General features: G+C 40.0%; 1 protein-coding gene across 2 annotated transcripts in view; it reads left to right on the plus strand.

Annotated features, from left to right (window-relative positions):
• The window catches only part of TRIP12 (thyroid hormone receptor interactor 12), a 92,217-nt gene that overhangs the window by 6,640 nt on the left and 58,281 nt on the right, over positions 1-27,296 (plus strand). For both annotated transcript variants that reach the window (XM_070945988.1, XM_070945989.1), the window contains exons 2-4: positions 11,624-11,770; positions 20,685-20,810; positions 24,066-24,874. In XM_070945988.1, coding sequence (XP_070802089.1) covers positions 11,673-11,770; positions 20,685-20,810; positions 24,066-24,874 — 1,033 coding nt within the window. In that variant the 5' untranslated portion in view covers positions 11,624-11,672. The remainder of the gene's footprint in view (positions 1-11,623; positions 11,771-20,684; positions 20,811-24,065; positions 24,875-27,296) is intronic.

Below are 27,296 nucleotides of genomic sequence, written 5' to 3' on the forward strand. Positions count from 1 at the left end.
ACAGTCTGGGTCTGGTAAAAACTTAACAGTTCAAGTCCTAACCAAGGTTATTGGTATTATTGGTATTATCATTATTAGTCTTAATTACCAGCTGTCCCATATTGGTAATTCTGGTTTCACCTATGCAGAGTTTGTAGACATGCGAGTTGTGGCATTTGATTACACTAATGTCAAGCAGTCTACTAAATGGCAAAAGAACTCTTGAAACACTTTCTGATACCTGCCTGTTTGTCTGCCTCTTATGAAGCAGTTATTGCCAAAACAATTAGTATTTGTTATTTATTTATTTATTTGTTTGTTTGTTTGTTTGTTTGTTTGTTTGTTTGATTTATATGCCTCCCTTTTCCGGAGACTCAGGTCGGCTTACAATAGCCTTCATACTTTTATATATACCTGCTTAGTAGGGCTTTCGCACCCCCCCCCAAGCAGTGTTCTTTTTTATACAAAGTCAGCTTATTACCCCCACAAACCAGGTCCTCATTTTACCTACCTCGAAAGGATGGAAGGCTGAGTCAACCTTGAGCCTGGTGAGATTTGAACTTGCAGTAATTGCAGGCAGCTGGTGTTACTTAACAGTGCTTTAGTCTGCTGCGCCACCAAGGCTCTTATAAATGGCCATCCTCACAATAGTGAGTCTGGGGGGCATATAAGAATCAAAACACTAACCACAATATAGTGTTTTAACCTTGGGCACTGTTGGATATAACTGCAATCACAGAAAATCACATGGGCAGTAGAACTTGCCTAATCTCATATCCCAAATACTTGGAGAAATGGCCATACATTGCTGACAGGGTCAGGGCCATCCAGATTTCCCTGGGATGGAGGGTGCTGCTATAGAAAAGGCATGCTTTTTATGTTATGTTATAATAATAATTTTAATTAGCAATTTTATGATGTTTGTGTATCTATATTTTTCTTGACTGTACACCGCCTTGAGTCCTACGGGAGAAAGGCGGTATAGAATTATAATAAATAAATAAATAAATAAATAAATAAATAAATAAATAAATAAATAAATGCTTTTGGAGTAATAGATACTCTAATAATTAAGAATGAAATAAGCATAGTTGGGAAACAGGTGGACACATGAGATATAAATATATATGTTGACCTGACCAATGTACTATACTAGCCTTTAGTATTTTTATGACTTGTATGAGGAGAATGGAGAAAAATATCCATTGTTAATTACAGTACTGTAACAAAATAGAATTTCATTGTTTAGAGCCATGATGGCGAACCTATGGCATCCGTGCCCAAAGTAGCACGTGAAGCCATGTCTCCTGGCACATGCGGCCTTGCCTGTTTGTCTTCCGGGTTTCTGGTGCACATGCGATGATAAGCTGTCCTTTGCGCATGCGAAAGTGCTGAAAACCAGTGTGCACACACACGCCAGCCAGCTGATTGTTGGGTATGCATGCGCACCAGAACCAGGAAGTTTGGCTTTTCTGGAGCACGATCCCTTCATTCGCACTGCAGTGCCAAAAAATGGTCTGCGCACACGTGCCGGCCAGCTGATCGTTGGGCATGCATGTGCGCTAGAACCCAGAAGTTTGGCTTTTGCGGAGTGTGTCCCCAATGAGTGCACACACGCAACGTTTCCGTGAGTGCCGAAAAGGTTCACCACCACTGGTTTAGAGCTTTTGTTTTTTTTTCAGAGATTAAATTCTATTAAAGTCTATAGACAGCATTTATTTCCAGTACTGGTTTGCTAATTTCAGCTACTGATTAACAGTTCTTTGCACTGTTTTTGCTTCTGTTTGGATTGTCTTCCACTAAATTGACTGGAAATGGTAAATTCGTTGGCACCAAAAAGAGTTCTTTTTTTTTTTTAGGTGAGTTTTGGTGGATAATCCTAAAACAAAACAGAATAATTTAAGCTGCATCTAATCAAGTTGTTAAATAAAGCTGTACCAAAACTTGAAAACTAAATTATGGTATGAATACTTTTTCTATAGTTTATCCATAAACTTTCAGTAGTACAATAAATTTTCATGGTGAAATAAGAACAGGAGATATGCTTCCAAACACTTGCAGATAAAAGGAGGTAGCAGAATTTAGAACAGTGAAGAGGCCATAATGCAGATTTTATCCATTACCAAACACATACTCTTTTTAGTGACTTGCAACAAAAAGAACTAAGTTGAGGTTTTTCAGGGCTTGTTTGTCCTAAACATTAAACCCTGTCATCTTGTGTGGCATGAACTACTTATAGTCACTCCTGGCTTTCAGTGTCTGTGTGAATTTTATGATAAAGTATGCTTTTTATCAGTGAAGACTAATGCACCATTTGTGGTACCTTCTTGACAGAATTGTTTTTTGGTAATGCTTGGTATAGTAGAACTCTGCATTGCTTCATATTTGATTAGAAGTGATGACTCAGCATGTGTAGTTGCACAAATGCAGCATCTATCTCTGGCTCATTAAAATAGCCCTTTCTTTTCTAGGACTAGGCAACTATTATACTACATGTGAAGTCTTAAAATAGAGCTTGTTGCTGCTGTGGTGTGTTCTGGAACCCTTTCCCAGTCCAGATCCAAAGCATTGCCTAGTTTTATTAAAATACATTCTTGTTGTTTGATGTGTATTGAATATATGTTCTTCATTCTACAGTTAGAGACCATTTTCTGACTATTATATATAATCAGAAAATATATATAAATACAAATCAATTTTGTGTCAGACTTTTTTCAGATTAATTTTTATCAAATAAGTTATGGATAACATGTAGGGCATGGCTTCTGAATTTTTCAGGTCTGTTTGAGCAATGAGCATAAGAATAATTTTTGTACCTTAGGGAGGGTCTAATTGGACAGATACGTTGTGCATGTGTTTATCTATTTGTCTATTTGGAGAAATCTTTTCTGAAATGTTTTTCTTCCTAACCATTGGGCATATCTAGCCCATCCTCAAACTCAGTTTTTATTTTACGGAATTTTCCCACTATGTTAAATTTGGTCCCATACTGATTTTGGACAGTTATCCTGCTGAAGGGCTGACAGACTGGCAAATAAATGCAGCTTTAAGCCTCTTTATGTAATTTCTTTTCAAAATTCCTTAGGGAATGAAAGAATAAAAATGGAGTGATCCTTTTGGCATTATGCAAGCACATATATACAACTTCAGTATTAGTTGTTGAACCAGTTGTAGTTCAGTTAATTGCTGCAAATGTTTTAAACGGGGTTCTTTTTTCCATAAACTGAATATAATTCTAGTAAAAAAGAATACATTAAATTTAAAGGTAAAGGTAAAGGTAACATCAAGAATTTAACTTGATGACTTCATGTCCATAAGTGGTTAATTCATTCTTCAGGTATCTATTTAGAACCTGGAAAACAAAGACAAACTTTCTTGCTTTTTTGGTTTTCAACCAGGGTGGATTTGATTTAAATTGCATTGATTTAAATCACAATTTAAATCATGATTTAAATCACTAGTAAAAAGGCTTGATTTAAATCAACTCGATTTAAATCATAATTTTTAAAGAGCAACTGTCATCTCTGCTACTCCTTTGACCCACTGTTGACTCACCAATAGTCCCAGTGTTGCAGAATATACAGCCTCATGCTACATAACTAAGCTCCATTTCATGCTGAATAAACTAAATTATTTATGTATCTTAAATAGAAAACTATCTTATGATAGATTTTTACCCCAAAAGTTTTTTATTAAAATAAATTTGATAAAAATAAAAAAATCCGATTTAAATCAAAAAAATCCAATTTAAATAAAAAAATCTGATTTTTTTATTTTTTTTAAAAAAATCATTGATTTTTATCCACCCTGTTTTCAACTAATTCCTAATTTTGAATTATTTCAGAGAAAGAAGATACTGTTATTAAAAATGGGATTATTTCAGTGATTTCTGAAGCCTTATGTTAAAATGTCTTCCATCATCTTACTCGTGATTTTATTTCAAACCTCATTAGCAAATATTTATCTCTTGAGCATATTTTCTTGCTCTTTGCCCTGAAAGTTGTTATAGCTAATATAGGCAATGATGAATGTTGGGTGCCTATGCCATAGCTAACTCTTGTCCTAAATTGGGAAATATTAACTCTTCTCGGCAGAGTTGGCCTTCAGGGTTAAGTGACTGTAGTCTATAGAAAACAGATTTCCTGACATTTCACTTGACAACTGTGGCAGGCATCTTCAGAGGCAAAGTGGTTATGTATGTTAGTGAAGGAAAACAACTGGATCATTTTTATCAATTTTTTAAAACTGACTTCAAAGTGAATTTAAAATTAACTCTATTCAGCTGTGTTATGTATGAGTATTCAACCATTATTACTGGAAAAAACTAAAAACCAGAGGAAAAAAGTTGAAAACATAATTCAATTAAAATTTGAAATGTTTAGTTGAAGTTACAACTTAGAAAACGTGTAGTTTTTTCTACTACTTTTTCCTAAATGTATTTTCTGTAATTATATTGTTCATATAGTAATTATAGCTGAATCTTCATTCAGATTTTCTTCAAATTTAGTTCAGAACTGAGAATGGAAGAAAGACCCAGACAGAGGGGACGAACTAATCTCTTGAAATAACTTTCCTTTTCCCAAATGAAATACCTTATGCCCTCTGAAAGCATGCTAATTTAAAGTGTGTACATTTGATTGAATTCTGAAACATGAGCTACATGTATCTTGATATAAAAGTGTCTGTGTTAGAATCTACCTTACCTAAACGGTTATGGTCTAAAATGAAAGATAGTTGAAATTATTGTATATGCGCGTAAATGATATACATGCTATTCTGATTGCAGGACATATTCATATATAAGCTGAAGGGGAAAATATGTACAAAGATGTTCCTTGTTCTGAATGATCTTTATGTTGATTCTGTGCGTATAAAATGTGCTCATTTAGATGAGCCCCTGAAACAGCAAGCAGCTTTTGGTGTCCAACAAAGGAAAAGGGAAAAAAATGTATATTTTTTAAAACCATATTTTGTAACCTGTTTCATGACTGAGAGTTTAAGGTTCAGTAATATATAAACTATGTGGAAAAACAGAGACATTTTCAAAGGATAGGCTATAAAGAAAAATTACAGATAGCTATTTTATGCTGTTGTACTGAAGAAGTTTTAAATGCAGTTAAGAAACCTAAGCATTAAAAAAAACACCTCTTGCTTTTTGTATGCTTTACCATTATGGCTTATTTATCATAATAAAATAAATCATTTTCATAATAATGTCAGCAATCTTTAGGCTGGCTAGCTACCATTTCCTATTGTTATGCTGGCTAGTTGGCTGAGTCTCTATCACTCAATTCTTTCCATTTAAAATCCAAATAAAACACTGAGCCACTAGCACTTATTATTTTATGTACAAGAATAGTTATGGGGCTTATATGGAATTCAAGATAATTGTAAATAGAGATAATGAGGCTAGTGTTTTGATTAACAATTTTCTATCTCTTTAATCTCATTTTAAATTGAAATATTTCAAAATCTGAGGGTAGGACAGGGTGCAAGTGATAAATAGCTGTTGGCAAGACATTGTCGCCCATGGACATAATGTTTGGAATCATAGGTAAAAAGTGTATATTTTCTGGAAACTCTGGAACTCTATACTGTTTAAAGGGAAATGCTGCTGATGGAAGAGTTAGTGACACACTAGGGAAAGTCCATTGTTGTATGCTTAGAAGTGTTTTGAAATCATGTACTGCACTGAGCCATTATTGAAGCACTTCTGTAATGTTCCACTGAATAGATTTGGGCTTCATTTGCAGATTAGAAAATTTTTTTGATTAGAAAATAGTCTTTGTCTTAAGGATAGATTTTCACACTTTTGTAGTAACTGCAAAATATTTTTTAAGCACATAATAAATATTTTGCAGTTTGTGAAGAGGGATGTAGTACAGGTAGTCCTCTCCTTACAACTATTTGTTTATGTTTGTTCAAAGTTAGTGTCACTGAAAAAAGTGATTTACAAGGGGTCCTCACATTTACAATCATTGTAACATTCTTCATGGTCATGTGATCAGTTTATTTTATTTATTTTATTTTTGAATTTGTATACCGCCCTTCTCCCTGAGGACTCAGGGCGGTGAACAGCCAGATAAAAACATCAAATACAAATATTAAAACACATTTAAAAATATATATAGATTTGGCCCCATTAATTAAAACGATAAGCAAAACAGAACAATTAAAAAACCCTTAAAAAGAAATTAAGCCAGCCCGGCTTGTTGAAAAAAGAAAGTTTTAAGGGCACGGCGGAAGGCACTGAGGTCATGGATTCTCCTTATCTCAGGGGGCAACTGATTCCAGAGGGTAGGTGCCCCCACAGAGAAGGCCCTCCCCCTGGGGGTCACCAGCCTGCATTGTTTGGCTGATGGCACCCCGAGGAGGCCCTCTCTGTGGGAGCGCACGGGTCAGTGGGAGGTCGTCGGTGGCAGTAGGCGGTCTCGAAGATAGCTAGGCCCTATGCCATGGAGCGCTTTAAAGGTGATAACCAACACCTTGAAGCGCACCCGGAAGACCACCGGGAGCCAGTGCAGTTCACGCAGGAGCGGTGTTACATGGGAGCGCCACGCTGCTCCCGTCACTACCCGCGCTGCTGCTTCTGGACCAGTTGGAGCCTCCGGGTGCTCCTCAAGGGGAGCCCCATGTAGAGAGCATTGCAGTAATCAAGGCGAGAGGTTACGAGGGCATGAGTGACTGTGCACAAGGAATCCCGATCAAGAAAGGGCCGCAACTGGCGGATCAGGCGAACCTGATAAAAGTTCCCCCTGGTTACAGCCGTCAGATGTTCCTCCAAGGACAGCTGCGTATCCAGGATCCCCTGCATCCCCTGCCAACACGAACTGCGACCGGTCGGAGAGAAAGGAGGAGAACCACCGTAACACGGTGCCCCCCATCCCCAACTCTTCCAACCGGTGCAGCATGATACCATGGTCGATGGTATCAAAAGCCGCTGAGAGGTCTAACAGGACCAGAACAGAGGAGCAACCCCTGTCCCGAGCCCTCCAGAGATCATCAACCAACGCGACCAATGCCGTTTCCGTGCTGTGCCCAGGCCTGAAACCAGACTGGAACGGATCCAGATAGGATGTTTCCTCCAGGAATTGCGGGAACTGTCGCGCGACCACACTCTCAACAACATTCGCCAGGAAGTGAAGGTTGGAGACAGGACGGTAGTTGGCCAATATTGCCGGATCCAGGGACGGCTTCTTGAGGAGAGGCCTCACCACCGCCTCTTTCAAGGCCGTGGGGAAGTAACCCTCACTCAACGAAGCGTTGATAACACCCTGGAGCCAGCCTCGTGTAACCTCCCGGGAGGCCAGTACCAACCAGGAGGGACACGGGTCCAGTAAACATGTGGCCGCACTAAGTCTCCCCAAAATCCTGTCCACATCATCGGGAGTCACAGCATCAAACTCCTCCCAGATAACATTCTCAAGACTATTCCTCGTCACCCTGCCCTGATCTACCCAGTCAGAGTCCAAGTCCCCCCGGATCTGAGCGATTTTGTCATGCAGGTATTGTCCGAAATCCTCCGTCCTGCCTTCCAAGGGATCCTCCCGCGCTCCCAGGTGGAGCAGGGAGCGGGTTACCCTGAACAGGGCAGCCGGACGATTCCCTGATGACGCAATAGAGGCAGAAAAGTAATTGAACTTTGCCGTCTTTATCGCCACTAGGTAGGTCTTAATATGCGACCTTACCAGTGTTCGGTCAGATTCAGCGCGACTGGCCCTCCAACCGCTCTCTAGGCGTCTTTTCCAGCGTTTCATCTCCCTCAGCTCCTCGGTGAACCAAGGAGCCGCGAGGGATCGACACCGGGTCAGAGGCCACCCAGTTATTGGGTGCTTGGCAACCAGTAGGTATTTACGATGGTTGCAGTTTTTCTGGAGTCTTGTGATCACCATTTGTGACCTTTCAATCTGCCTGGGAGAAGCAAAGTTAATGGAGGAAACTATATTTGCTTAATAACTTCATGATTCACTTAATGGCAGTGATTTGCTTAATAACCAAAAAAAGGTTATAAAATTGGGTGCGACTCACATAACCGCCACCTTGCTAACAGCAGAAATTGTGCCCCAATTGTCATAAATTTAAGATTACCTGTACATAGTATATGCATGGAGTGGGCTATGCATTGGGAATTCAGCAGAGCAGAGCACTGGTTGTGGTTATCCACCAATGGGGATAGGACAAATGACAAAACGTGCGATGGGGATAATTTTATCCCCAAAATAATTTCTGTTCTGATTTCTGATGCAATAATATAAAGGCAACATTTGTGTAATGATGACACTAAGTATATGTTATTATTTTGTTACAATTATGATTTGCTGCATTTTCTGTTAGCACTAGCTATTTCAAAGGAATTGCAAAGTTGATCACTGTACTTCTTAGTAGTTAGGTAAAATGCACATAACAGTCTACAAGTTGCAGCCGCTCATTTAGTGATTCAAAGATACCGTGGCCCTGAATAAGGGGCACTTGTGACTGGTCCACAAATTTGTGATTATTGCGGCAACCCAATAGTAATGTGATTGTGATCCAGGCGCTTGATGTCCAGCTTGCGATGACATTGCAGTTAGCCACAATTATATGATAGTTATTTCCAATGTTCTCTGCCAGTTTCTTACAAGCAAAGCCAATGGAGAAGCCACTGGGAAGTTGTGAGTTGCTTTTACTTCCTTCACTTTTCCACTTGCCCATGTTCCTTAGCACTTGCCTGCAGCATCTCTGCATATGCCCAACTCTTAAGTGCCTGCCTGCACTTGCTCACTTGCACACCTGCATGTGTCCTGGAACCTGTCCATAATACTCCATAGTACTTGAACCCACCAGCCTCCTTGTCTTGGATTTCCGCCTCCTCATGCTTAATGGCCCATATAGTCTTGGGGTTAAACATCAACCAAGACTGTGGGTTTGTGCATTGCTAAGCAGTGCAGTTATATGACATGTTTTACAACTACATTGCTTGCCTACAGAAATTCCGGTCACAATTATCATTGTAACCTAAGGATTGCTTGTATGCTGTCATTTCCTCTGATGGGGTATGTGAATGACCTTGGGGAAAGAAGAGATGCTGCCTAGGAAACAGACAAGAGAGGCAGGAACCTTCAGCGGCACAATGGTCAGAAAGAAACTTAGAAAGAATACCTTCTAATGGATCAAGAAGTTAAAAATGGCAGTGGGAAATTTGTGCCTTCAGATTTGCAAGATTTTGTTAATGTAGCCTTACAATAATGTAGGATTCATCTAATCCCGCTTCCCCTCTGGTTTATCTGGAAGGGCTGAAATTTCCTTTAGACAGGATTGAACAATGATTGAGCTTAGCCTTCTGATTTTCTGAATGGTACAATGACAGTATTACATCAAAAGGGGTGAAAGCATTAAAAAAACATTGGGTATGGATAGAATAGTAGATTGTTCTAATTCCCCCCAAATATGGCCCTAATATTTGTTGAAATTCAGCTAGAAATGTGGCCTAGTGGTCTGCACTGTCCTCACTTCCATCCCTGGGGGCGGGATATCTCTCTGCCTCACTTCCATAGCTTGACTTCTGGTTCACTAATTTGTTTTTACTTGACATATTGAAAGTGGGATTCTCCATTAATTATTCGATATAATCACTCAGATAATTCACTCTAGAAGCCATAAGTGCAGCCCTTCTGACTCATTTTAGATTAAAAGCCAAACAAAAATAAAATTATAATAAAATACTCCATTCCAATGTTTGAGAATAGTTTGAGAACAGAGTAGGTTTGTAAGAATGAATGAACATGATCTATGCCTGAACATTATGTCATTGTAGTGCCCATGCAGTCACGTGATTGTGATTGATTGGTTTCAAATGCATGTCTGCTCTATAAATTATAGCTGATTTTTAACTTTTTTTTTAATGGAGCACTTAGAATCCAGATGGGTAACTACGTGGTTTGTAGGCGAATTGGTGAACTTTATTTGCAAGCGAGTGGAGATAGACCTTGACTTACACTGGTTGTGTAGCATCCATATGAAATCACCTTTTCATCATCTGTTAATAGAATGAGTTTATTTAAAGGATGTTTTTGAAGCGAAATACTTCATTTTGTTAAAACTAAGAATTCCAGGAAACATTTTATGTAACAGAATCTAAAGTGTTTCAGTTAATGATGAAAGGCCTATATTCCCACTCTTTCTTATTAGAATTTGCTTTAACATTGTAAGAAATATATTAAAAATCTCATTAGCTATTTTTTCTGCAATTTGCTTGATCAGTGTACCTGGACTGTTAACTATATTTACTTTAGATCTCTGAGGTAAAAAAAAAAAAATCAAGAGACTTGTTTATCAGCTTTCCCATTGTTTCTTATGCCTAAAGCCACAATCCCAGATAAGCTTTGTATTGGAACAAGGGATGCGCTTCATGTTTCTTAATCAGAACATTTTGAGTGAGGTTGTTTAGTCTTGAGTTTGGAAAAAAAAAGGGTTTTGCTTTATAGACACCATAAACTATCACTTGGAATGATGTTATTTGTCTATGTGCTTCTATATTCTGTTTAAGAATATTTCTTATTTTCATAGTCAAAATGAGCTGGGTGACTCTGTTTCACATGCAGCAGATGTCTAAATATTAAATAGCATAATAAACAATGTTCTGAAAGAATTATTTGCTTTGAAATTCCATAAACATTGTTAAAAAAAATCTTGAAAAAATTGGCAGGTTGATAGTGGAAAGGGAAAGTGTTTACAAATTTTTTACTCAGTTTTATTCTCTTCCTTTGTAAATCAGAAAAAATATGAGATCGTTATTATTGTCATTTTTTTCTTTAAATACTTGACAGTTTTAGGGGAGTGAAATTTCTAGTAATTGACCTACGTAGCTGATTAAAAGCACTTTAATATGATGTACTCTCTGAAATCTGTTTATACTAAGATATTGGGAGCATTTCAGCAAATACCGTAATTAATATCTATTTGGCTCTTCCTATATATGAAATATCTTCTCTTTTTTCAATACATTCTGATAGGCCGTTACTAGACTAAAATGGTCCATTTTTTGTGACACAACTTTCATTGGATAATATTGCAATAAAATAGTGATCCTGTATAGATTTTTGTAGCTTAAATATTGGAGCCAAAATAAGAAGACACAGATATTTAATCTTGAATTTTATATTTTTGTATCCCAGCTGTTTATTCATTGTGTTAATTTAGGATCAGTTTAGTTTGTGCATTTAAAAAATACCAGTATTGTCTATTTTTCCCCCAGTCTAAACAATTGTATTATCTTCTATTGGTATGAGATACCATTTCCCCATTCTTAAAAATTAAAATGAAATTTGATAGAGTTCTATTTTTTAACTCTAGGATTATGTTTCATAATGAAATATATAATGGTAGTAGGTAATTGACAGGTAATTTAAGCCTTCCATAAATTCAGTTATCGAATGAAATGATAATAATGCTTGATTCTCTATTTTGTAAATAACCTGAGGTATTAAAATAACCTTTAACATAAAATGGGAGCGTAGCAAGAGCAAAACAACATGTTGTAAGTTTCATGGTTTTACTATTCAAGCTGTTTGTGCTATAAAGTAGAATGTGTCAGCTGACATACAAACAATTTTGTTGATAAATGTCCTATATTTTGATTTTAAAAAATGTTTGCTTTGTTTTTCAGTGAATGGTAGTGTCTAGAAAGGGTATGTCCCTTCAGGAGAGAGGTGCCAATGTCCAACCGGCCTAATAACAGTCCAGGGGGGTCACTGCGACGTTCACAAAGGAACACTGTCGGGGCCCAATCGCAAGACGACGCAGTAGGAGGAAGGTATGCTAATTTCTTCAAAATTTTCAAAAGTCAGCATAATTTATTGTACAAAAGAAGCTATGATATCTTTTAAATATAACTTGGGGCTTGAATGTACTCATTAATATTGTTGATATTTTTGAATACAATAATAATAATAATAATAATAATAATAATAATAATAATAATAATAATAATAATATAATTATAATTTTATTTCTATACTGCCCTTCTCCCGGAGGACTCAGGGCGGTGTACAGCCTATTAAAAGCACAAAGACAACCATCAATTAAAAATAATTAAAATTATTAAATAGTTTTGGCTCAAATTTAAAACCCCCAAAATTTAAAACACCTAATTTAAAATCATTACATTGATAGCCCGGCCTGGCAGAACAGCAGGGTCTTGAAGGCACAGCGAAATACACGGAGGTCGGAGATCTTACGCATTTCCGGGGGCAGTTCATTCCACAGGGCAGGGGCTCCCACAGAGAAGGCCCTCCCCCTGGGTGTCTCCAGCCGACATAACTTTGCCGATGACACCCTGAGGAGACCCTCTCTGTGGGAGCGGACTGGCCAGTGGAAGGCTATTGGTGGCAGAAGTCGGTCTCAAAGGTACCCGGGTCCTATGCCATGGAGCGCTTTAAAGGTGGTAACCAGCACCTTGAATCGCACCCGGAAGACCACTGGGAGGTAGTGCAGCTTGCGCAGGAGGGGTGTCACATGGGCACAACGGGTTGCCCATAATCACCCGCGCGGCCGCATTCTGGACCAGTTGGAGCCTCCGTGTGCTCTTCAAGGGGAGCCCCATGTAGAGAACATTATAATAGTCCAGCCGGGAGGTGACAAGGGCATGAGTGACTGTGCGCAAGGCGTCCCGGTCCAGAAAGGGCTGCAACTGGCGAATCAGGTGAACCTGATAAAAAGCCTCCCTGGCCACGGCCGTCAGATGCTCTTCTAAAGACAGCCATGCATCCAGGAGGACACCCAGATTGCGAGCCCTCTCTGTGGGGGGCAGAGATTTACCCCCAATAGTCAGCGATGGCACCAACTGACTATATCAGGACTGTTAACTAACATGACAAGAAATTATGTAACTTTCTCTTAAGCATTAACTAAAAGAGCTACTTATTGATATTAATATCTGAACTGAGTACAGTAATAGCAAATATGAAACACACAGAACAATAACTGCAAAGAACAATTTTAAATAATATACTATATTTTAAGGGAGAAGTGTACAAATACCATTATACATACCAGTGTGAAATAATGTTTTCCCATTAAGATAGGACAAACCAGTAGAAGTGTAAAAGTCAAGACCCCCCTAATACTGCTATTAGCGTAGTTGGGGATTTGATTGAACAATTGGTTTGGGTCTGGAAAACTTTCCCAATAAACTGAAGAACCTATCATAGTGTCTTGGGCAGTTTCCCATCCCTCTAGATTAAGCCTCTGATAAGAGTTGTGTTTGTCAGATGGTTTTCTGCCAGGTACATTGGGAAAACAAAATCAGTGGTTGTGTTTAATAAACACTGGATATCTGATTTTAAGATACTGCTATCCTAAAGTGGAACATTGGTTTTGGTGGCAGGATATGGCTCAGCATTGGGGACAGGATATTTATTTTGCTTTAGTTTTCTGCTGGCTAAAGGGATGGATGACAGTCTTTAATTTAGGTGTGAGAAAATCTCTTACTTAGGAATTTACAATGATCTTGAGAGCTTTTTTCTTTTTTACTATTTAAATACTACTTAATATCTATATAACATTTAGCAATTTCTACTGGTATTCTATTTGGTAAGTATGTTGAGGGGTTTAAATATTATGCAAGTTGTGTTTTAAAATGGAATCGTGTAGCTAAGATAGTTAGAACTGTAGGGATAAAATGAATTTAAGCTGTTGTAGATTTGATCTATTGTAAGTGGTCAGTTTACTTTAAGTATAAAGAAACTTAAAACAATTCCTAGAAACTGTATCTTAAACAGAAATATAACTTAGGTGTGTGTTTGTACAATAATACTCTGTCAATGTCTTGAGCAAGATTTATTGAAGTACTGGGACTGGGTGTAACATTCACTCTAAATAAGATCTTGGTTGTAGCAAATATTGAAAATCTATTTTCTCCAATGTGCTGAGACTCCAAGGAATGGGTTAATTCTGCTCTTCTGCTTGGAGACTGAGTCAATCAATCTTTTGGTCACGCCTCCTTTGCCGGTGCATGTCCAGTTTTGACTCAGTCTTTGCTCAGAGGAGACATGTAGAAGAGTGCTCTTAGAAAAGAAGGACAGAGTTATTCCTTGGATTCTGGAAATTTCACAGTAAGATCCCAGCTCACCTTTCCAAGTGACGACAGGTCCAACCCTCCTATTGGTGGGCGCTTAATCCTTTTCACCAATCAATGGGAAACAACTGCAACAGATACCTGGGTCCTGAATACGGTGAGACTAGGTCTCACCCTCAAATACCTCTCCACACCCCTGAGTTTCTTCATATGTTGCCCTGTATCAAAGGACAAGACAAAAAGAGGCCTCATGGAGACAGCAGTCCAACACTTGTTGGACATCCAAGCCATTCAACCGGTCCCAAAGGGCCAACAGGAACAGGGGTTCTACTCCATCCTGTTTGTAGTCTCAAAGACCTCGGGGTGGGGGGAGAGAGCAATTCTGGACCTGAAAAGATTGAACAGACATCTAATTTACAGGAGATTCAAGATGCAGTCCCTCTGGTCAATATTGGAGAGCATCCGGGAAGGCGACTTCCTAACATCCATAGATCTGACGGAGGCATACTTCCACATACCTATCCTACTATCCCAATGGCGGTTCCTGCGGTTTCACTACGTGGGCCGACATTATCAGTACAAAGCCTTACCATTTAGCCTATCCTCAGCGCCCAGGACTTTCGCCAAATTGCTGGCGGCACTGTCGGCACACCTCAGGGCGATCCCAGTGCGAGTCCAATGTTACCTGGACAATATATTGATACGGTGCTCCTCTCCCCTCCGGGCGACAGAGGATCTGCAGTCACAATCCGGGTCCTTCAGGATCACGGGTTCTCCATCAACTTCGAAAAGAGCCACCTGGCTCTGACCAACAGATTGCTACACCTGGGGCGGTCATAGACACCATGCTGTGCGAGGTCTCCCTCTCTCAGAAGCGTCAGGTCAGTATAAGGACCTTTTGGCGAGTTGGATCCGAGCAGACCGAACAGTGTCCCTGGCCCTCCTCTCACAACTCCTGACGGACCGTTGGTAGGGCAAAATGGTGTCCTGCAATCGTCCCTTGGGCACGCATGAATGCCAGAACCTTGCAGTGGTTCCTCCTGCCCTACCAACGGTCTGTCAGGAGCAACTCAAATACCAGGGTTCAGGTCTCACCAAATGTACTTTAATCCTTCCAGTGGTGGATATCCCAGGCCATCACCAAGGGATGTGTTTTCAAGGAGCCCGGCTGCCTGACCATCACAACAGATGCCAGCCTCTTTGGCTGGGGTGCCCACTTCCAGTCCCAGATGGCACAATGTAGTAAAAGTGGCGGGAGGCTCCGCCCATCCACCAGGATGTCATCCACCATTGACGATCTCTGCATGCGCAGAAACTTGTGTGAGCGCTCCCGTTGCGAACCGGTAGTAAAGTTAAGTAGAACCCACCCCTGCCCTATACCACTTCAGATAAATGGTTATTCCACATCTTAAAAACTTCCAGTGTTGGAACATTCACAACTTCTGGAGGCAAGTTGTTCCACTGATCAATTATTCTAACTGTCAGGAAATTTCTCCTTAGTTCTAAGTTGCTTCTCTCCTTGATTAGTTTCCACCCATTGCTTCTTGTCCTACCTTCAGGTGCTTTGGAGCAGGGGTAGGCAAACTTGGCTCTTTTACACCCTGTGGACTTCAACTCCCAGAATTCCTAAAACAGCTTGGCTGACTCAGGAATTCTGGGAGTTGAAGTCCACAAGGTGTAAAAGAGCCAAGTTTGCCTACCCCTGCTTTGGAGAATAGCTTGACTCCCTCTTCTTTGTGGCAGCCCCTGAGATATTGGAATACTGCTATCATATCTCCCCCAGTCCTTCTTTTCATTAAACTAGGCTTTTTTAATTGCCTCATATCTTTTTATATCTTTTTTTAGTATCTTAAACTCCAGAATAACTTATCATATGTATGTATGTATGTATGTATGTATGTATGTATGTACCGGCATGTATGTATATATTTGATTGATTGATTGATTGATTGATTGATTTGTGTGCTGCCTGTCTTGTCTAGCAGCACTCTTTTTGAGCATTATAAAATAGCATTTATGCAGTTTTTAAAAATGTTCTAATTTAACCACACCAATTATTTTCAAATTTATAACAAAACAGTTCCATTCATGAAGTGCTGGAATAAAATTGGATGTGTAAGAGGACAAGTAAAAATATTTTAAATGGAAAATAATTCTGAAGAATAATTTAAAATGATGTAGGTCAGATTCATATTTGTGCTTTGGTTGACAAAAGCCTCTTGAAGGAGAAACAGTCTCCATAGCATAGACTCCCAATTTTTGGAGGAAGTTATTACATTAATTTCATGGGTTTTTTTTTTTAGTAATTTACTGTAGTACAGCCTGTGTAAAAACATAAATCATAACATAAATAAGCATATTCGAAACATCTTTATTGCATATCATTGTAAACACACTTAGCATTTGTCAAGTTGAGTTGAAGGTCTATCAGATCTTTTCCTTTCAAGATTATAAAGATTGCTGCCATCTTAGCCTCTTCCAAAGCAAACTGTGTGGTGACTTTTTAAATACTTTTATCTTTTAAGAAAATGAATACTCATTTATTTACTGTCTTAGGCAACATCCACACATCCACATCCATACCATATTCCTCCCATTCTGAAACTAGCGGGAAATTCTGCCTCTTGATGCACCCGCAACATATCCTTACTGCCCAGCTGGAATGGTTCCATGCTGTTTATGTAGCTTTAATGTGCAACAATCTAAGGACTCACCATTTAAAATTCTGCCTTCAGTTAGCAAGTACAATGTTTTGGTCGTTCCAGGCATTACAATGTTTTTTTTTCTTTTTATTTAATTTATATACCGCCCTTCTCCTGAAGGACTCAAGAGTGCTGAACAGCCATAATAAAACAGTGTACAAAATAGAATTAAAAAGCAGATTAAAATAATTAAATCATAGGCTGAATTTAAAATTCTCATTTAAAACCAGTTTTAAAACCCCATTAAAACCAAATTAAAACCATTTATCCCTTCAGAGCGGCTTGCTGGAATAACAGGGTCTTCACTGCACGACGGAAGGCGCGGAGGTCGGGGATCCTTCGTATGTCCGGGGGCAATTCATTCCAGAGGGCAGGGGCCCCCACAGAGAAGGCTCTCCCCCAGGGGTCGCCAGTCTACATTGTTTGACTGACGGCACCCTGAGGAGGCTCTTTCTGTGTGAGCGTACCGGTCGGTGGGAGGCAATCGGTGGCAGAATGCGGTCTTGTAGATAGCCAGGTCCTAAGCCATGGAGCGCTTTAAAGGTGGTAACCAACACCTTGAAGCGCACCCGGAAGACCACCGGGAGCCAGTGCAGCTCGCGCAAGAGAGGTGTTACATGGGAGCGATGGGTCGCCCCCATTATTACTCGCGCGGCCGCATTCTGGACCAGTTGGAGCTTCCAGGTGCTCCTCAAGGGGAGCCCCATGTAGAGAGCGTTACAATAGTCCAGACGGGAAGTGATGAGGGCGTGAGTGACTGTGCACAAGTCGTCCCGATCCAAAAAGGGGCACAATTGGGAAATCAGGCAAACCTGATAAAAAGCCCCCCTGGCCATGGCCGTCATATGATCATCCAAAGACAGCCGTGAGTCCAGGAGGACGCCCAAGTTGCGAGCCCTCTCTGAGGGGTTGAAGATCTCATCCCCAATAGCCAGCAATGGTGTTAGCTGGCTATATCGGGACACCGGAAACCACAGCCACTCAGTCTTGGAGGGGTTGAGTCTGAGCCTGTTCCTCCCCATCCAGATCCGCACAGCCTCCAGGCAACGGGACATCACGTCAAGGGCATCATTGGGGTGGCCTGGCGTTGAAATGTACAACTGCGTGTCATCGGCATAAAGTTGACACTTCACCCCAAAGCCACGGATGATCTCGCCCAGCGGCTTCACATAAATGTTAAACAGGAGGGGTGAGAGAACCGATCCCTGCGGCACCTCACAAGTGAGGGACCTTGGGGTCGACCTCTGCCCTCCCGTCAACACAGACTACGTGCAGTCAGAGAGGAAGGAGAAGAACCACCCTAAAACGGTGCCCCCCACTCCCAACCCCTCTAGCCGACGCAGCATGATACCATGATCGATGGTATCAAAAGCTGCTGAGAGGTCTAGGAGGACCAGGACAGAGGAGTAACCCCTGTCCCGAGCCCTTCAGAGATCATCAACCAATGCGATCAATGCTGTTTCCTGCTGTAACCCGCCCTGAAGCCCAACTGGCACGGATCTAGATAGACAGCTTCATCCAGGAATCGAGGAAGTTGTCTCGCCACCACACTCTTGCAACCTTCGCCGCGAAGCGAAGGTTGGAGACAGGACGATAATTAGCTAAAACAGCCAGGTCCAGGGAAGGCTTCTTGAGGAGGGGCCTCACCACTGCCTCTTTCAGGGCGGCTGGGAAGACACCTTCACACAGCGAACCGTTGGTAATCTCCTGAAACCAGCCTCGTGTAACCTCCCGGGAGGCTAGTACCAAACAGGAGGGACACGGGTCCAGTAAACATGTGGTAGCGTTAAGCCTCCCCAAAATCTGTCCATGTCCTCAGGAGTCACAGGGTCAAACTCTTCCCAGATAACAGTCTCAAGACTCGCCTCCATCATCCCGTCCGAAACTATCCAATCAGAGTCCAGGCCGTGCCGAATCTAAGCGATTTTATCATGCAGATATTGCCCAAAATCCTCAGCTCTACCTTTACTCTTTTTGTTGTACTACCAATTAATTGAATTTTTAGTTATATGTAATTCTGCCCACTATGTAGCAGCAATGAAAAGAGATTTTAAAAAATCTCTTCAGTGCTATCATGTGGTTACCCAGATTTGTGTAGTTGATATACCACCTCTTGTTATATTGTTGAAGAGATGATGTTTGAGAAAGTTTAAATGTAGAAATTGGTTTGGGAGCTGTAAACTGTCCTAAGAACAGTGTAAGAAGAGGAAATGAGATCATCTCTGGAAGAAGGTGAGAAGAAAGGTTTCCGGGAAGAAAATTCCTTGCCATGCAGGTTACAGATAGTTCTATGTTTTATATGGTTTCCTTATTATTTGCCCTCAAGGTCGTGTCTTGACTGTATCTGTGGACACCTGACTTCTGTATGAAAAGTCTAAGATATAATTAAAGTGAAACAAAATATATTCATTACTTAAAATATACTCTTTTACGTTTTACAGGAAGCTACATGTTTTCAAGTCCATGAGTTACCATTATAGTTTACTTTAAACTAAGCTCATTCACAATGAAATACACCATCTAGGTCCAGATACTCGTTTTAACCTATGGGATTTTTTTTAATGGTTTGGGGCTGTAGTATGTGAAGGAACATTTCTTTCAAACCATATCCTGAGTTGATTTCTGAAGAACTTGTTCCAGGTGCTCTGCCACCCTGAGGTGTGTTGGCTGCCTGAGGAGGATCTTTTTTAAAAGTACTCTCTTCTCCCCTATTTAGGAGAGTTTTTTTTCAGTGAGGTATGCTAGGCATCTTTTCAGGGTGTGTGTGTATGTGTGTCAGGTAAATACATTTTTAGCCTTCCAGGCCTCTTAATAATGTACAAATGCTGCTATCATAAAACTATTAATGCTTTTGTTTTCTGATTTTTTTTGCTTATTACTTTATTTTGTGTTTTGCATTGTATTTATAAATGTGTTAATTTAGATTTATATGTGATTTATAATAGTAAATTGCTTTGAATGTTGTTTTAAACGGAAATGGTAAGGAATTGATTTAAATAAATAAAAGTAAATGGCATTTGGGTTACGAAGTATGGGCATGGTTGGGGAGGTTACTGAATTAGATGCTCTTTCATGCCTTCACCCTCTACATATAGTTAGCAACTGTCCTGTTTAGTGACCATTCAAATTTACAATGATATCTGTTTCCTGGATGTGACAATAGCACTTCTGATCCCCACCCCCATTTCTTCTATTTGCTATCATTATTTATAACTTTCATTCTTTTGCTAGACTTCACATAAACTTGCCTATCCATATTCCATGGGTTTTATTGCTGATCAAATCCTTAAATTGTGTGCTAGGTTCAAGTAGAAATATAATTCGTAGTATGATATTGTCAAATTAAACACCTCTGTGACAGTTACATCAATTACATCATTTCATCTTGGTGCAAAGCCTTTCTCGCTGGAAGTGCTTAACCTAAAATAGGGAGCCAAGATGCAAAAGCGGTCAAATTGCTTGGTGCCAACGGTCAAAACTTATGGCAGCTCAGAAAGGTGTGTCTGATCCAAATCAGACCGAGTCTGAAAGCTGGGGAGCTAAAGGAAGAGGAGGAGCTTCTCAACTTTCAGACTTGATCCATCTAGATCAGACAGGAGTTAACCCGTTCCTGACCACTGGCCCCACACTCAATGAGAATAGGTAAATATTGAGAATAAAGGAAAATAGAAGCTTTTGAATAGCTTACTGTTTCTAAAACTTTATTTAATGTAAAATATTGGAACAATGGGAAGAACAGAACATCAAAAGAAAACCTAATATTTTAAACATAATTTCAGGTACAGGAGTTCATAAGGAGATCTAAAGCTTAGCTAGTAGCACTATTCCTGAAACATGTTATGCAACTTAATGAGAAACTGTGTAATAAATTCAGTGTATAAATTGCTCCTTATGCATGTTTGTGTTTGTGTTCCAGTGTTCTTCATAGCTTTCTGTTTTTCTGCTGACAGGTCACATTTAGGGCAGGCAAAACATAAAGCACGTAGCCCTTCTGAAAGTAGAAAATCTATATCAAAGGCACCCAAAGTGCAGTCCAATACTACTACTGAACAGTCCAAAGGACACTTTTCTAAAAGGTAAAAGATTTATATTTATGAATTCACTAATGTAACTTCAATGGAATGTGTTGCAAACATGCTAATTTCTTAGAAACTTCTAAATAACTTTTACCTGATTTGAGTTAAAGGAAAAACTTTCAATTTCAGACATTCAGATTTGAAACATAAGTATGTGATGATGAAAGTTTGACAAGCCTGATATCAGCAGAATGAAAGGTGTCTGTTTGAGTGATACAAAAGCAGTGTACTTGTAAATCTGTTTTAGACTGCAAGAAAGAGAATAAATAAATATTATTTATGGTTGATTGGTGTTTTAATAAACTTGTTTATTAAAGATTAGAGTTATACTCTGTTCAGAAATAATTTGGGAGAATTACTAATTTAGCTTTGTGCAAACGTAGCACTTCTCTGCTATTTGCTAAAGTATGCAAGTCTTTTTTAAATCTTCCATGGAAAGAAAAAGATGAAACGGCTTTAAGAGTCATATTAAACAGACACTACTTAATTATTTTTTTCCTTAAAGGAACAACATATCTTTGTGTTCTTCTGAAATTGCTTGCTGTAATTAGTAATAGAAAAACAATGTGCTCATGCAAAGTCAAAAGCACTCTTTCTGAATCATTTTCAAGGTTTATGAAGCCCTTCTGAATTCAGCTGGGCTGTCTGAATCATAACCTGTTTTATTCATTTCAAAAGATGAATAGGTGATCAGTGTATTTTGATTTTTTAAATTTCCTATTTGGGATATTTAATGGAGTCCTCTTAATCTAGTAGAATAACAATTCAGTTGTCTAAGTAATATGGAATCAGATTGTTTCATTGAATGCTTTAGCATCTTTAATTTTGTTCAGTATTGGCAATTTTCACTTTGAAACTCAATGTAGTTCCCAATGAAGCATTACAAAGCCCTGATATAAGAACATCAGATGTGAAGCAAGGAAACTTCACTGTGTTGAAAACACCTGTTCTTTAGAAGTCAAAAGTTATGAGAAAAGAAGGGGAATGGAAATAAATTCAATCATATTTTGTGATCAGCTATCTGTATCACAGTTATTTTATAAAAATACCCCAAACATGCTCTTAACTTACATATATTCATTAGGCAAGAACATTGTTTCTCAACAATACTGGCTGGGGAATTCTGGGATCTGATGTCTATGTACCTTAAAGTTCCTGAGAAACACTGGGCTAGAAAGTTAAAAATGTCTATGTAGTAAATGAGGGAAAAAGTACAGCAACTTTGAATGGGGTTACAGGCCAAGGCACAATTCCACTTTTGGGGGGCAGAAATGCTTTAAATGCAAAAATAAATTACTTATATCACACCTGCAGATTCAACATGGTTTCCTGCCAACTAGAGACAAACATATTCAATAATCAGAGTCAAATTCCACCAAAGAGCTGCTATTGCTATCGAACACTCCTGAAATAAAAAATTTCTATATCTTTGCTAGTTTGTTCCCAGCCTTTATGAGAAATGGCAACCAATGAATTCTGAATCTCTTCAAATACTGGATCATAGGGCCCACTAATTCACTAATTTTATTTTCAATGTTTAGAGGTCATGTATAATCTGTCATTTTTGAAAATAAATATAAAGCTGAAGGTAGCCATATTGTAGTGTGCCAGCTTTCTATTTCTTTTTGTAATCTTTTTTTTCAAGCCAAGTTGGGCAAAAGAACTTCTAAGTATCCAATAAACTATCTGTGGGTATATTACAGACTCCAGAATCATAGTTGCTACTGTTTCTTCATATAATGCATTTACTATAACTGATCTATTACTCCCAGTTGAAATATACTAAATATTAACTTTAAAAAATTATTTACCATATTTCCCCGAAAATAAGATGGGGTCTTATTTTCTTTTGAACCCCAAAATAAGGGCTTGGCCTTATTATCGGGGGTCTTATTATTTTGGGGGTGCTTATGGTTGCTGCTGTGTTGTGCTGCTGCCTGGGTCTTCAGGAGCCTGCTTGGAAGAAAGCAGCCGCCCGGCATATCTTGCCACTTGGTGCCCACCCAGCGGACACCTCTCCTCCGGCTAGGCAGAGCACTACTCATCAACCAAGCAGTATCCCAGATCACGATGTGGGCGAAGCCGGTGAGCACCAGGTCCTTGAGGAGTCCGTGCTGCCACCATTCCAGCACTGAGGCTGGCTTCCTCTGTGACTTCGAAACCCCGCCTGGAAGCCGCTGGAAGTGGAGAAGAGGCCAGTCAGGCCAGCCGCCTGCTGCAGAGTCTTTGGGAACCGGGGCAGAGAGGCGGCGAAGGGTGAAGTCCGCGCCGCTGTCATCCCAGCACTGAAGATGGCTTTCTCTGCAGCTTCCAAACCTCGGCTGGATGCAGAGGCTGGTCAGGCCAGCCGCCTGATGCTGAATCTTTCGGGAGCCAGAGCAGCCGTAAGGACCTAGAACCATAGAGTGGACTTCCTGCTCTATGATTTGAGGTCCATGTGGCTGCTCTGGCTGCCAGAAGACTTTCTGCCCCGGCTCCCGAAGACTTGGCAGCAGGCAGCTGGCCCGACCAGCCTCTTCTCCACTTCCAGCGGCTTCCAGCGGCTTCCAGCCGGGGTTTAGAAGTCACAGAGGAAGCCAGGCTCAGTCCTGGGATGGCGGCGGCACAGACTCCTCAAGGACCTGGTGCTCACCGGCTTCGCCCATATCGTGATTCTGGGATACCGCTCGGTCAGTGAGGGGCGCTCTGCCTGGCCAGAGGGGGGAGGTGTCCATTGGGTGGCCATCAAGCGGGGTGGGAGTTTTCAAGCGAGGGGGATAGATGGATGGATGCGAGACGGGCGAGCGCCAAGAACGCTGGGGCAGCTCCTGATTAGCTCAGCTGATCCGCAGGTTGCCATTAAGGAGCCCAGCTGCCATTAGCTGACCAGGGAACGGAAGGGCTGCTTTCTGTGCTGCCCATGCCAAACCCTTTACTAGGGCTTATTTTCGGGGGAGGGCGTATATTCACGCCCACCCCAAAAATCAGGCTTGGTCTTATTTTCAGGACATGTCGTATTTTCAGGGAAACATGGTAAATATAATTCATGATTTGGGAGTCATGTTAGTTAATAACTAACATGTTGATTAGTTGATTATTATGATTTGACTCAAAGCTTTGCCCTGCTTCTTTGTTCTTATGTAGAGGTAGAGTAGTAACTGTTCAGCCACATTTCTTTGAAAAGTACAAACTAAATAGCCAGGTGATTTCTGAAGGTTTTAAAAATATTATTTTCTTTGCTGAGTAGTAATATTGAATTTATGTTTACCTTCTCAGAGGCTGTAGCTCATCTGCTATTATAATTCCACAACAAGAGGCTCTGGACACAGACAGTACTTTAGAGCATCAAAAATCCGGGCAGGTGCCTAAAAGAGACAGTTCTCGAGGAGTGAAACGCAGTGCTAGCCCAGATTACAACCAGACAAATTCTCCTAGCCCTGCCAAAAAAACCAAAGCACTTCAGCACGCTGATTCTTCTTCGGACTTGGAAAGAAATAAATCTCAGACTAAGTCTAAGAAAAGACATTTGCATCAAGAGCAAGAGTCAAAGTCTTCACAATTGCCATCAACCAGTAAAGCTCACACCAGAAAGGGTGGAGCTACCGTTAGCTCCAGAAGCCAGAAACGGAAAAGGACAGAAACCTTACCTATTGTAAAGAGTCGTTCAGCAGCTGAATCAACTGGCAGTGAAGAGAGACCAGCAAAACCCACCAAGCTGGCTTCAAAATCAGTGAGCTCAGCCAAAGCTGGGTGCAGTACCATCACAGATTCCTCCTCTTCAGCCTCTACATCTTCCTCCTCCTCTGTTGTTGCTTCTGCATCTTCTGCTGTTTCTCAGGGTGCTAGAGTCAAACAGGGAAAAGACCAGAGCAAGGCCAGGCGCTCCAGATCTGCATCCAGCCCTAGCCCACGGAGGAGTAGCAGGGATAAAGAACAAAATAAAATAGGTGGCTCTTCAAAGTTTGATTGGGCTGCTCGTTTTAGCCCCAAGGTTAGCTTGCCTAAAACAAAACTTTCTCTACCGGGGTCTTCTAAACCAGAGGCATCAAAACCTGGGCCTTCAGGATTACAGGCTAAACTAGCAAGTGAGTTGTTGAAAATGTTTTCATTTCTGTGAGGTCTTGGAATTTTTATTATTTTTATTATTACTATTACTATTATTATTGTAATATAGCTATTGTAATAATTTAGTAAGATCTATAATAAATCATATGAAAGGTAATTTACCATACATAATCACTGGATGATTAGTAAATTAAAGAAAGGGCTGTTGGGGGCTCTAGGCAGGGAGTGTATATTTCAGGTGCAAAGAGACATCAGTTCTTACTCTTGATCTCTATTTCAGTAGGGTATGTCTTTGTACTTTTAAGTTCTATGCTTATAGTGGACTAGGAAAGATGTAACTTTCCAGTGCCCTCTAGTTTTTATATATCTTGCCTATATTTCAAGTTATCTGGTTTACTAGCATATTTTATGTTGAATGAGTCCATTTTTCTTATTTCTTAAATTGTATCTTCCAAACAAGAGTAGGAATTATTTATTCACAATCCTGTGTGGCAAAGAGAGAGGGAAAGGTATCAACTTGGACAAGGGTTACCAAATGTAATGATTGTATCTAAATACGAATTTGGATCAGAATGCGGATTCTGTTCAGAGTCTCTCTTTGATACTTAAATTATCAACTAACATATACTGTTTTTCCAGTAGATTTCTAACTTTTGCAATTCATATGATTTATGAATATCTACCATGTGCTACAAGAAAACAATGCATACTTTTGCAGTAAATATTTAGTTTAAGGAAGACAATTGTGAAGTTTAAAAAATCTCTGATTTTATCACTGCAGTCTATATACTACTACATGTGTGGGTACATGTTTGATGTTTAATGTCTAAAAATAATTTGTTCAGTAAAATTCAGGATACAGTGATTCATATTTATAATTCTTGCTCTCTGAAACTGTATATATTGGATTTAGTGTAGAACATGAATAATTGTTTTAGTCTAGAGTCTAGAGCACTACAGTGTAATGCCCATTTTAAATATATATATTTGAATAACTCATTTTCTGGATCATTTCATGTTAGATATAGTTTGAACTAAATAGTTTTTTAAACCTAGAATTAATTCAAATTAAATCTATATGCAGTTTAATTCACATAAAATTTATTATATTTCTAACATTTCCAAATGAGTTTAGAAAGGCTAAAATACCATAAGGCTGCTTCTGAGTTGAAACAAATCCAGTACTCTGATTCTACATATTATCTGTCCTAAAAAAAATGGCCTATACTGTTTTGAGAAAATCAGTCAGCTGCATCTAGGAAATCCACAGAATATGAACTAATACTTCTGTTTTCTAGAAATTAGTTTTGAAAAATATTATCCTTTTGATTCTGTTTGTGATAAATAGAGTTATTGACAGTTAAAAGACTGACAACTTTAACCTCTATGAAATGTTCTATTTTTTTAAAATAAAAACCCAAATTGTTCATCATTTTGTAGCAAATTCTAGGGGAAGATTATGAAGAACTACTTAAGTAGCAGATATTCAAGTCAAGGTAGCCTATTGTCTGTCCTGTGTTGATAGGGACGATAGGATGAAGGGAACACAGCAAGACATAGTCCTTTACCCAATCAGAAGAATTTTAATATCTGAAGAGGGGTAAAGAGCATTTAGACTAAATTTTTTAGAAAAAAGTAACTTTTCTAAACAGATATTCCAACAGATAATTCTTCAAAATGATTTCTAAAATTTGTTTATTGATTTTCTTCAGAAAAAAATAAGATTAAAATCAGAGTCTCGGCCCAGCTAAACCAGGCCTGTGCTGGTTTGATGTAGTTTTTATTGCCGCTACAAGCCGGTTCTTAGTCCACGCTGAGTCACAATGATGTAAAGTTGGCGCTGAGAGCTTCTGCTTCATACAAAAGTATGAAGGCTATTGCTTAACGCATTGTAAGCCGCCCTGAGTCTCCGGAGAAGGGCGGCATATAAATCAAATTAAAAAAAAACAAAAGCGCCTTTTAACAGCTTGTACCACCCCATATCAAACAAGCATTCGGCGGTTGCATCAGGCCCCCTCTCAGCTGTTTGGTGGCTCGGTTCAAACGGGTTGCCCGGCTCTCTCCTGTGTGCTGACTGCCGTGACATCATCCACCATTGCCAGGAAGCCGGACCACGAATATGGCCCTGCTGTTGCCGTTTGCCCATCCACCCACCGCCCTGCGTTTCGCCACCATCATCCGTGCTCATGTCAGCCTCTGTGTGCTTCGCCTCAGCTGCTCTAACTTCCCTCCAGGTTTGTGTGTACTTCCCCTATTCGTGTGTCGAGCCCTGGACTGGAGCTCGAAGGGCTCCAGGAGTCCACCTGCAAGAGACAAAAGCAGAGAGGTTTGTGTTGCCTGACTGACCACTGCCGCCTCCCCCCCCCCGTTTGTGTGGGTACTTGTGAAGGAACTGTCATAACAGCCGTGTGGCATTGATGTTATGTTCCGCCACCCATGAAG

The sequence above is a fragment of the Pituophis catenifer genome, unplaced genomic scaffold (assembly GCF_029215685.1).
Source record: "Pituophis catenifer annectens isolate HBS135680 unplaced genomic scaffold, rPitCat1.0.hap2 SCAF_6, whole genome shotgun sequence".
NCBI classification, from domain to species: Eukaryota; Metazoa; Chordata; class Lepidosauria; order Squamata; family Colubridae; genus Pituophis; species Pituophis catenifer.